Source organism: Uloborus diversus, chromosome 1 (genome assembly GCF_026930045.1).
Source record: "Uloborus diversus isolate 005 chromosome 1, Udiv.v.3.1, whole genome shotgun sequence".
NCBI lineage: Eukaryota > Metazoa > Arthropoda > Arachnida > Araneae > Uloboridae > Uloborus > Uloborus diversus.
Window position 1 is genome coordinate 29013223 of NC_072731.1, and position 13124 is coordinate 29026346.

At 33.2% G+C, this 13124-nt stretch overlaps 1 protein-coding gene across 1 annotated transcript in view; it reads right to left on the bottom strand.

The window, feature by feature from the left end:
* LOC129234330 (location of vulva defective 1-like) overlaps positions 1-13124 on the bottom strand; it is a 196802-nt gene that overhangs the window by 127446 nt on the left and 56232 nt on the right. Inside the window, exons 11-12 of the mRNA XM_054868323.1 lie at positions 12325-12487; positions 373-569 (exon numbers count right to left, since the gene is read on the bottom strand). Coding sequence (XP_054724298.1) covers positions 373-569; positions 12325-12487 — 360 coding nt within the window. The remainder of the gene's footprint in view (positions 1-372; positions 570-12324; positions 12488-13124) is intronic.

The window sequence follows — 13124 nt, forward strand, 5'->3', positions numbered from 1 at the left end:
TACTAAATAAATACATTCGAAAGTTAAAACTAAAATGTCTCTCTCTCTGATTCACACTCACTTTTGATGCATTAACTTCACTAACGCATATAAGTTTCATTTTCCCATACAGAAGAATCAATAAGTAAATTTTTTCAATCGGTAAAGAGACACTCCGAGTGACAAAAAACGTAGTCAATCTGTAAAAAAAATAATAAGTGAACTAAACTTAGCCTAATTGTCCTTAAATATCATATTAATTCCTTTTGTAGTCAACTTCATTGTGTGTCTTTTGTTTTCCAATAGGTCTCAATTCCACACCACTTTATTTATTCCTACCCCCTATTCGAAATTCACAGTAAGTTTAGCAAAATTTAGTAATATACTGTTTACCAATCACGTGTTCTATCCAGCCGTCAAGTGTAACGGGATCGTTCGATCTTGTTCCATCTACAGCGTAAATGAACCATTCGAATTCCACTTCAGCATCTCCACAGTCCGTTACGCATTCAGTTCGAATCGATAACCACCTGTTCGGACTGACAATGAAACCGTCTTCTACAGCGATGCAAGCAACAGGTTTCTCACACCTGGAAATAGAGAAAATAGATATTTAAAATAAGTTTGCCAGATTTCTGAAATGTTCAACCGGGACACCAGACCCTTCCCCCCCCCCCCCCGTCGCGAATTTTCAAAAGGGAACCAGGGTTAATAGTGGACTCAAGTAAAATATTCTGGCTGGAAAATAAGGCTCGACCCCCCCCCCCCCGTAAAAAGCTTTGAAATATGCGGACACAAATTACTGAAAATAAACATTTAATTTTTTTTAAATATTTTTTCAGCTTCACAATGTTTGCAAGATTCAGGGTTAAGATATGAAATATTTAAAGCAAAAATCGTAGTGAAAAATACGAAATCTAACTTTGCAAATGGATTTCAAGTGCCCTGCATTGTATTTAGAGAAATCACAAACGGAGAAAAAACGATTGGAACACAAAACGTCTCACATTTAGTACGACCAATATTCACCGAGACTTAACACTTTTAGTCAATAATACCTTTGGGGGGGTGGGGGGGAGGCAGCGCCTAACAAGTTTTAAAACCTATGTGTGTGCATACTGTGTATATTTTCAACGAGCTTTTGTAGTGTGTTTTTACGTGTCAGAGCGTAACATTTATATATTTTTTTCCAACAGAACTGAAAAAAATTAATGTCTTGTTTCTTTTTTGTTGTTGTTGTTCTGAGAACTTGTCATTCTTCTGAACGGGTGATATGTTCCAATCTAATCTTCTGTACAGTTCTTTAAAACGTTGAGCTCGAATATCTCCTTGAGTTCTGGTCACAAGTGTTTCAAAAAATTTTCTTTTGAATTATTTTTCATTCACTGGAGATTATTTTACATACGTTTATGTTCGGGGTCCCTTTTCATACGAACCTAAGGTTCTTCTAATTGTGAGATTGCGTAATTTTTACTTATTTTCTTTTTCGCTTCAAGCTTTCACTATCTAAACTATGAACCGTATTTTGACCATTTTTGCAATTGGAAGTATGCGTTTAGAACTGACGGTTGCAAGAATATAGGTCTTGCGGGTTAAACGAGAATACTCTGTATAATCGTAACATAAGCTCTTGGCACGTATTTAGCCAAAGAAATGAACATCAAAACAGCTCAGATATTAAGGGGGAAAAAAGTAAGAGAATATTGCTAAAATAGGTGGGAACAAAACACATTTGAGAAGGATTTCAAGTTCACGCATTTCTAACTTTGTCCCTTTATAAAATACATAAAGAGTTGTTTATAAAATATTATCAGAAAAAAAATCTTAGGTGCCATTCCACCGTCACGTGCGGGACAATCGGACTCCATCGGAATCGGAAACTGAGTCAATACACAAAACAAAGTGTTTGCTAAACCTTTTTTCGAAAAAAGTATTTTAGTGAACCGTATTTACAAATTAATACGCTATTAAATGAATTACTAATGAACTATTTTGAACATGAAATGGAATACAGTCTGAAGATTTGCTGTTGTAATTTTACCGGCAATTATACAAAACATCTTACAAAAGTATAACCTTTACTGACGAGGTTTACATCATAAGTTTATTTCTGTATGACTCATATTATTGTTGAGAAAGGATCATTTTTTATTTTCGTATTGTATAACATGCTAGAACAATTTCTGGCTGTAACCGTGCATTTGTTCCGGAATTTGTCATAGTAGAACAGACTCCTCTCTGTAAGCCTTCTGTAAGTCTTGTATCACAGCACACCGTTTTCGTGGTGACTGGGGCAATGCTCTGATTGTTTAGTGTATAGCATTGCTAAAAGAGAGTTTTTAGCAACCTGGTGTGGTACAGAAGAATTCGAGTAACTCGTAGATGGCTTCTGACTGTGAGGATTCTGAAGTTGAAACAGAACTTAGGATTTTTTTTTTTTTTTTTTTCAACCTCGTCCTGTCCCACTCATAAGTACTTTTGTTTTCATCCTCTGTCTTTCTTCCTCCTTTTTATTTCATTAACACTTTTATTTTCTTCCTTTTGGAAATATTGTTTTTCTAAAGCTGCTTTCTTTCTCATCTTTTTCATTCTTTTTGCACTAGTAGATTTAAATCCTTCCATCTCGGTCAAACAAGTTAATATTTAAATATTTAGTTCTAACTTCATAAAAATAATAATAAAGCCATATTTTGAGGAAAAAGTCTATTAGGATAATGAAAGCAATTCCTCAAAATCCTCGAACAGCTCTACGTATGCTATGCGTTGGAGGCTTTTCCTGTAATCGAAGGACTAAAAATCTTTCGTTTTTGATTATTTTTCTGCAGTCTGTCGAGGAAATTTTACATTTTTTTTTTTTTTTGTTCAAGCCTTGAACATTCGTCATTTGACAAAAATTTTATTTTTGAGACAGACCGTGCAAAGCTAGGCAACGCTGCTAGTAAATAATAAAACTATCGTCTGCCTTCTACACAAACAAGCATTAAGTAGTGAAAAAAAGAAAGAAGAATTAAAAGGGAAAACTCAATGCAAAAACTATATTTGTTTCCCAAGAAGTTCGTACGTAGAAAATATAAAAATAGTTTTGTTTTGTTACTATTATATTCACGCAGCGTTACATGTATTTGTGTTTCAAATAACCAATTTCTAAAACAAATAACTATTGAAGTACTTCGAGTATTCCGTGATGAAGTTTTCAAGAATAAAAAACACTTCCTCATGAACGGTTGATTAGTGCATAAAAATAGTCGTACTTATGTAAAATAAATGAGTTCCTACTCCACAATAATATATTTTAGAATCTAACTATGCGGAAAAAGTTTCATTTAAGATGTTTAAGTTGTAACTGTTTATCTGACGCTTGTTTGTATAACGCGTCACATGTCGAACAGTTTTGTTTTCAGAATTTTCTCCAACTAAAATTTATTTCAAGCTCCAAAATTGTCATAACATAAGAGTCCCGCAAAAATTAGTTTTAGAAATAACAAGCACACAAAATAAATGAGTTAAACTTTTGTTCTAACTAAAAACATTCATCTTTTGCGTCACGTGCGGGACACAAAAATGAAGGTTCTTGTATGTTTTAGTATATAGTTATTAAGACGTATCTTGGATCTTAACATTTAATAATACGAAAAACACTAAAAATTAGACTTACCTATAAATTTGACTTAAAAAAATTCAATCGATTTTTTTATGCGAATCAGAGTTTCAAATTTGATGCTGAAAGGCAACATGCTTGCTCGCAACTGGACTCTTATGTTTAGAATAATGTGTTGTCATTCCAGAAAAAAGAAACTTTGATATCTTACTCAAAACATTAAATTTAACATTTTAACTTTTCATTAACATCAAAATTGTTCATGAATAAAGAGTTTTAAAATTTACCATCGAATTACCTTTTTTCATGGAATGGCCCTTAGGAACAATTTAAGGTAAGTGAACATCCTAAACATTTTTTTCTTCACTATTCATTGCACTTTTTAAAAGAGATTATTAAATATGACATAAATACACATTTTGACTACTTATTTGTTGAAAAAAAATGTCTATTTGTTTTTATTAATGAAATTTTATTAATAAATAGTATTTTTAGCAAAAAATACCATTTCCTTAACCCTTCCATACCTTCATTTTTTCAAAATTTTAAAAAACCTTCTTATGTCTATATCTTCGTTACATACCATAGAGTGTTATGATGCTCTAATTTGGATATAAGTAACTAACAAGAAGTTCTGTCTAGAACTAGACGAGCCTACTTTCCCGTATATCCATACTATTTTCTAGTACCTGATCAATCTTCTCAAAAATAGCTATCATCGCAAATGTTTTCAAACATATTTTTTTAAGCTGATTTCTATGAATAAAATATTCCTCACTCATCTAAAAAAATTAGATGCGTAAAAAAAACTGAACAAATAAAATAGCAGCAATTTTTAAACAAAGCAGCTAATACACAATTTTCCATTAAAAAAAATCTTTAACAGCTTTTAAAACGGAAAAATAATAATTAAAATTAATAAGCTCATTAAAATAAAAACATAGTATCAAACAAAACAAAAATCCGTTTCTTTTTCCCTGTTGCCAAAAACAATTTTTTTAAATGAATTAATGCACTTACCAAAATAAATAAAAACAATAAAATGTCAACTTAAAAAAATAATTTTCATTGTCAAAAAAAAAAAAAAAAAAAGTCTGCGCATAACTTTATGTAGAAACATAAATGACTTTATTTCACAGTTAAAATAATGACTGCGGAGTCGGAGTCAATCTCATTTTGGGGTAAAGAAGTCGGAGTCGAATATCTAAAAATCAGAGTCAGTCATTTGTCCTTCGTGTATAAATTTTTGCCAAAGCTACGAAGTCAGAGTCGAAGTCGGGGAGTTGGAGTCCGATTAATTGTCTGGCATAGGAGTCGGAGTCGGAGTCAAGTGCCCCTAAATTTTCGGAGTCGAAGTCTGGAGTTTGGCGTCAAAAGCTATTTCCAACAAAATTTGTTTGAAGTAAATCCGCCTTCAAGTACGGAATATACATTGACTTTCAGTTTCCCCGTAGGCGCTAATGTTAAGCGATTTGAACTGTTCAAAATTGAACGGAAAATTGTTCAAATCAAAAAGATATTTTATATACAAGTTTTTCATCAAAAGCTTTTTCCTACAAAGTTTGTTTGAAGCAAATTCGCCTCACAGTTTGGAATTGCCTTGAATTTCCCCGTAGGCGCTAATGTTAAGTTTTTTTGAACTGTTCAAAATTGAACAAAAAATAGTTCAAATCAAAAAGTGAAATATGGGAATGAGGTGTCCTCGTCGACATCTTTCGAACAAAAAAAAGTTTGTTCGAATCGGACTATTCATTCGAAAGTTATTAGGGGGGGGGGGGCAGACAGACAGACCGAAAGACATTTTTCAACATCTCAATAACCTACTTTCCAACATTTAATGTTTCGTTATTTATTTAATTGTTTTATTTATTTTTGCTTTTTTTTTTCGCGATATTTTTAAGATGCATTAAGCCTTCTTTCATGTTTTTTTCTTCTTTTTCTGACTTTTACTGGGAAAGTAGGCTAAAAACAGGTTTAATGGGTAAATACGCGAAGAAAAATCTCCTGAAAAACATGCTTTTTGCACCCTAAGTTTAATTAATCATTTTTTCAAAACCACATTCTGCATGTACATTATTTTTTCGAGGATTATATCACAGTAATATGTTCAATTACCATTTTTGTTATGTTTCATATTTTTAGACTTAATACTTTTTTCGCTAGAGCTGTTGGCGTAAATAAAAACTTTGAAAATGTGGTTGTGAGAAAATCAAGCAAGAAAAAAGAAATTTTAGTTATAAGCAGTGCATTTGAGTTAAGTAAATTTCTTCTTGTTTTCTCAACAATTCATCGATTTTTAATAAATGCAGATTTAGAAAGAAAAACACTGGGGCTCTCTAAATTTTTCAAAATCGATTTTTTGCGAAAACTAGGGTGTTCGCCTACCTTAAACTAATCAACGCCAGTAAAATAAATGCCAATACAACATAAATCAAACTTAAGAACTTTAAAAATCTGAAGAATATTGGCTTATCACGGACAAAATAATCACGAATATCACATAAATTATCACGGACATTGCAATAGTAGCACGGCTACTCCATTTCAATAAATTTAAATTGCAAAAAGAAGTGACGGCTTTAACTTAAAAACGACATTAGACTCTGCTAACTAAAATATTTTGTTAGTTTTGACATAAAATACATTACAACTTAACGAAAATAATGTTGCTTTCTGAATTCAAAAACACCCATTTCATCAGAATTAATAAAGGAACATTTTTAAAGAGAACGATTAATTCCTTTTTTATTCCATCAATCTTGAAATATGAAGTGTTTATTTAATGAACTGAATGATGGAGATAAATTGAAAATAATTTTAAAAGCATTTAAACAATGCAAAAAAAATGTATTTTCCATTTTGCTTTTAATAACAAAATCCATCAGGAATTATATACTTGAAAAATAACTATGAGTTGGATAAAATACACTGTTAATAAAAAGTGCACTAGAATTTGAAATAAGTGAAGTTTATCTGTTAAAAAACAATGAATTTGAAAATCCAATTAATTGCTCAAATTAGTTTTAAATATAACGAAATTCTTAAAATTCTACTTTTAAATTAAAAAAAAGATACATAGTGTAAAATTCGATACAAAAAAAAATCAATAGATTTTACATTCCACAATAAAACCTTTTTTTGAATGATTGCCAATTAAAACATAGGATTGCCTACATTTTTAGCTTAAAGAAAGTCAAGGTTTTTTTTTTTTCTGTCTTTCTTTTTCAGAATGCGTGTGAGTAACAATTTCAAATGAACACTTTTTCAAAATAAAATTTTTCAACTTAATTCATTAATTTTGCAATTACCAAACTTTAAAGAACAAGCATAAAACAAAATCTTTTCGACAAAAATGAATCGAGTGGCTATAGATTTGGATTCTAAAAAAGTATGTCGAAATACTCAAGAGATAGAAAAGCCTAAGTAGGTACAAATGCTGTGCGCTGTATGGAATTTTCCTTTCGTTTCGGCATAAATCGATTGTACCATTGTTGACGGTTTGTTAAGTACCAACATTGGCATCTCGAAAGGTTTCTAACGCAGATCCTGACTCAATACCCAGAGCCCCATCTTGCGGTTGCAAATCTGTAAGTCTATCCTTTCAGTCAAGATATTCTTTTCAAGATTTTCAAGATCGTTGCCGTGCCTCAAAACAATTAATCAGTACCGTTTCTACGTGCATTGAGCAAAAAAAAAGGGTAAGTGTTGAAGAAAGAGCGAAGAAAAGAAAGAAATATTTAAGAAAGAACTGTTTTTTTTTCCTTTAAAAAAATGTAATAGAGTAAAGAAAAAGTTATCCTTGAAATTTAAAAGAAAAAATATTTTTTATGTTTCAACTTGTGACGTAGAAAGTGGCTTTGAAGCGAATTTGACTTTCCTGTAATAAGCAAGATCATTAGGACTACAGTAGTAGTTGCTGGAGCATGTGTACTGAATTCCAGGAATCCACTCCCTCCCCCTTTTTTTTTTTCTTTTTCAATCCTTTTTTTTTTTTTTCAAATTTGCGAACTATTTTCAAAATGAATCAAGTTGACAAACTAAAAGATTTATCATAGTTTGTTTTTATATGTGTTTTATTTTCACCGTTCGATATCGAGTACTAATTTAGTTCAGTAAAAAAAGTAGATCAAATTTATTGTAGTTTCGTGTATATTATTAACTTTATGCACTTAATGTCTTTCTTATTTTTCCTGATCATTTCATGATTTTGCTATCAAAACTAATTTATCGCTGCTTTGATACATAAAAATGTTTTCAAGCTATCAAAGCATTGTTCTGTTTTAAAATTGGTCAAGTTTAGTGGGCTTAACGTTATTTTTTGAGCATATAGCGAAACATGTGTGTGAATATGCATCTGTGTATGTGTGAGTGCAATGTGTAAATGTGTGCGTGTTTATAGATTCAAATGAAAGGATACGAACTCGCAGTCCAAATGAAAATCTAATTTCTGATTACACAATTGGCACAGATTTCTATTTATTCAGTCTAATTACTCTTTTCTCCCGTCTTGTAAATATTAATCTCGCATTCAGTTTAATCTAACCGAATTGATAAACTAAGTACTGTTTATTCAAATTTCAGTAATATTTACATCGACCTTTCCATAGAAATTGTAAATTGAATATGTAATGACTTCATTTCGCCCTAATCAAAAGCGGTTGTAAATATCTTACTTCGTTATTTCCAATCCCTGTGGTATAAGTAGCCGTTTTGGGGAAATATTTTACTAGGATTAATTCTACGGCGAAAGGATGGAGCTATGTATTCTCCAATAAAGTTTTATCGTTTGCCTTATTTAAGATGTCGACGGGATAATTAAAATCCTAGGTAGCGGATATTGGAAGTTTTCTGGTAGCTCACATTGTAGGAGCGCACTATTCTTGATGTAAAGGCAACCCTTTTAGATGAACCAAAAATATCGTTTTAAGGACAATAGAATCCCTTTAATTCGAACTATTTCGAAGCGGGAAGAGTTTGAACTACGGAATCGTCCGGATTACAGAAGACATTACGCTTTCCACATGTCTGGGTGTATAACATTAGCTAGAAACTGGCTAAAATGGATCATCCAATTAAGTATTATAAAAAAGAGAGAAATGCTTCGCAGCGTAAAATATTTTTGGTTTAATAAATAGTAAAAGTAGAATATAAGCAGTGTTACAGTAGAGAGAATTATATATTCATAAACATGCAATACAGTACTGTACTGGTGTGCATAATGGGCTAATAAGTCAAAATTTTGAAATTTAAAAAGGTCACCCAAGAAGTTCGATCATGGGAGGTCAGAGGAGGTCACTGTTACCTCCCAAAAATTCTCTTATTCGGCAAAATTTGGAGTTATATATTTGGAAAATTATCATCATTCGACGAAATTTGGAGTTCCACTCGGCAAATTGAGAATTTCTGCCCTCCCAAAAATTTAAGTTCATAGCATCCTTGTGTTTGATGAAAGAATGACATTTACTTCAAACGCTAAGCGTCTAATGAATTATTTACAGAAAATGTATTTCATCTAGCCGGTGTTCAGATAAGTGGACGGTGGGATTGCGAGGGTTCGGAACGTAGATGTGCCACTGTATCAGTATGCCAAAGTAATGACGATGTTCGATGTTCAAAATTTCAGCTGTGCAAGTTTCTATAATTTTTATATTGTTCGAGATCGGTTTATTTGCATGCGACCATCTTCTTGGCACGATTTTTTTGATTAAAGTAAAAAACATACATAAATAAAGCACTCATTCTCAAGAAAATACATTCCAATGCTACAATGGGTCAACCAATGAAATTCGCGACAAGAGACGACAACCATATTCAATAAAGCAATAAACAACAACATAACTAAAGCTAAGGAATTTGTGCTTTATTTATGTTGGTTCTTCACCTTAATCATATTGTAGCGCAAAGCTTATTTGATCATTTTTCATTTGTTTCTTTTTGCCTATACATACTAGTTGCTCAAAAATCCTTCAATAACACTATCACTGTTTTTTCGGTGTTTTTGGTCATCCCATGAGGTCTGCCCTTAAAGAAATTGAAAAATGGTGTATGAAAGCAGGTCTTACGGTCAATCTGAATAAGACCCATTTGGTTCTCTTCACTCGGAAAAGTCTCAAAAACTTGTAGATAATTGAGTTCTTCGATTCTCCTCTTGCCTACTCTAGTGAGGTCAAGTACCTGGGTGCTAACAAGCACGAAACTGCAGTCCTCGGCTGGAAATGACTGAGTTGGTGGTGTATTTCATGTATTTCTACTTTAGCCCTGGGTAATGGGCGGTAATTTACTGAATGAACCTGGGTTTTATCTTTTGACAAAACTTTGACATGGAATCCTCACCTTAAGTTTATTACCGATAAGGTCAACAGGATCTTTTTGTCTTGCAGGCGTGCCATTGGTAATAGTTGAGGGTATTTCACCAAAAATCGCTCACTAGATTAATTGTACCTACGGTTACGTATGGGGTAATTGCCTGGTGGGGTAAAACCTGTACTGTAACTGCTGATATTTGCCTCTCCAAAGTACGAGGGATGGCCACTATTGCAATCACTGGTGACATGAGAACAACTCCTTCCCACAACCTTGAACTCCTTCTAGGCCTACTTCCTCTATATAAGGAAGTGGAAATGCATTCGATCCTGCTTACATATCGCACCGAGCTCATGGGTCTCTGGAAGTCCCCTCATTACCTGTCTCTGTATGATAAACTATGTGCAAAAACTATCAACATCCTTACTTTATGATGCCTTCAGACTGGATGTTGAAACAAATCAGTTTTAATGTTAATTATAACATTGGGTTTCCGTCCAAAGAGCAATGGAAGGATGTGCAGGAAATCATTGGCAAAGCACATGAAATCTGGTTTACAGATGGTTCAAAGACAGCATCTGGAACTGGTATGGTGCATACTGCAGCAGCAACAACACAAATTTGTGCTTCTCGTTATTGAAGCTTGCTACTGTCCACCAGGCGGAAACGTTAGCCATTTTGGCATGTGCTAATAATTGCCTAGAACGAGACATAAGGTAAGGTTATTAGAATAATCTCTGATAGCCAAGCCGTGTTAAAAGCTCTCAATCGAGACTGCTTCTCTACCAAGACTGTTTGGGAGTGCCATAATGCCCTGGTAAGACTAGCTGGCAGTAATAAGGTTTCCCTATCCTGGGGTCGCCATAGCAATATAGGCAATGAATTGGCAGATCAATTAGCTAAGCACGGTTCCAATGTACCATTTGTGGGACTCGAGCCTGCCCTCTGTCTGGTCTACAACGCAGTAAGGATTACTGTAAAGAACCTACTTATGGGTGAATTGTATGATCGGTGGCTTTAGTCTGACTCTCAAAGACAGGCCAAAGCTCTGAACCAGCAGCATTCCTGGCTTAAATCCAGGGAACAGCTTAATTTGAGTAGGAATGAGATCAAAAAGTCTGTTGAGTTACTAACCAGACACTGCTCTCTTAATAGGTATCTTAATCTGATGGGTGTTACTGACGATCCAGTAGAGGATGCCATGTGGCAGATGAAAGCTCAATTGATGTACTGTGTGAATGTGACTATTACTCTGCGTAGAGATTTGAACACTTTGGATATCACTATATGGTTCACTGGGAACTGCCTATCGGTTAGGCAACTGCTTAAATTTGTTTCTGTTATTGGGCTTTAGTAGTGTTCAAAGCGGGGACAGTAGAATAGACCAGTGGTCTCAGTGCTCGCTGTCGTTTCAAGCACCTCCTTTTACACTTGATACTTCATCACTGTTTTATCCTTAATTGATCTTTAAAACAAAGCACCGGTCATCAAAATCAAATTAAAGTTTAGTGAAAATAGAGAACAATAATTATAAAAGCGATAAAAGTAACCTTGAGGAAAAAATTATTCTTCGTTCAGAATCTCTAAATGCTATTGCATAACATACCTTTTTTCCGGTAAATGTTTCTTCCTCTGACCCTAGATACTGTCGATGAAATATAAATAGAAGCCCCACTGTTTTTCTGGTAAATTTTGGCTCTTACATTAGCATTTCGATTTGAAGTGTATTAAACACATGGTAAAGCTCTGACTGTATTGTACAAAGCATAGCCGTACTGACTCCATCTTTGTTTAACATTTGAGAGTTGAACTCCCATGACCCACTACCCTTAATTTCCTCGTAAAATGTCAATAACGTAATGTTTTTCAGGAAGCAAATTGAAAAAAAAAGAAGGTGATGTACGTATTTAGTCCTGAATGATTGGTGGTTTCTTGAGGTGTAAACTATTAAAACGTTGCTGCCGGTTTGCGATAAACATTTCGAAAAGTTTCAGTATCAAATTACGTATGGAGAATGTATTAATGCGCCATTTGGTCTCTCACAAAAAGCATGAGCTCCACAACTTTGAAACGCGACTAACCTAACAATAATATTAATGACACTAATCACGAATGTTGTGTTCTTTTGTACCCAAGCAATCCTAAGAAATATTTCAAGAATAATTCCTTACATTTATTTAACACCTACCTGCTGTCACGAGTTTTACCATTTGTTTAGTGGGGAAATAGTTGTTGTTTTGCATTAGGAGCATGAGTCAGTACGAATTGCTCGATATACAAAATGGCATTCTTTATAATTTTATACACATAAAAATAAATTCTAACCCTATTATCAGATTTTTAGCAGCAAATCAAGCGAAAAATAAACTCTGTAATTCAGTTGGTTCAAGCAAATCCTTAATTTGAAAGTTCATGTATTAATGTCATATCGAACGGGAACTTACATTATAATGATACCAGGTGGGGTTTCTTTTATGACGTCCAAATAAATTAAAGCTCTTCTATTTCTTGTACCCTTGGACACGATGACTGTAATTTCATATGTAGTGTAGTATCCAACTAAATCTTTCGTGTTAAAAACAATGTTTGCTTCTTGGAGAACCCTTTCTGAAAACATGAAAATATAGTACTGATTAGGTGTCAGAGAGATTCATCATGGATCATAAAAATCGAATTTTGATTGATTGTGCCAACTATTATGGCCACCTCAACACTTTGAAATTGGTGGTCTCTCCGATGAAATAGTCTGGAGGAAATTGGATATTGGTGGGGAGGGGTTATAAAAACACTCCCCAATTTACAAAGGGTTATAAAAACACTTTCGAATTACGAAAGAAAAATTTCCGAAGTGACTCGACTTACTTCGGTACTACTTGCGCTTTAAAATTTCAATTTTCATTTCAGCAACTTTTAGATCACTATATGTATTTTATCAAATTCCAAAGATCAAGCTTTATTTTCTTTCTATTTTTAAGACATTTTATGATTTTCAAACTAATGTTAATGCCAGACCAAAGGAATACTATAACGTAAAACTTAATTAAGATTTCAATTCCCCTTAAAAATATTGCAGGATTGAATCAAAGTCAAAAGAAAACTTGCATAAGAACACTTTTAGACCAACACCTTTCCATGGCAGCTTAAAAACAGTAAATAAGTAAATTGTCTTAGCTCTTTCTAAAGAAATAAAACTATTTACTTTTTAAGCATTGCCGATCAGCAAATAAGTGACCGTACAAACTAG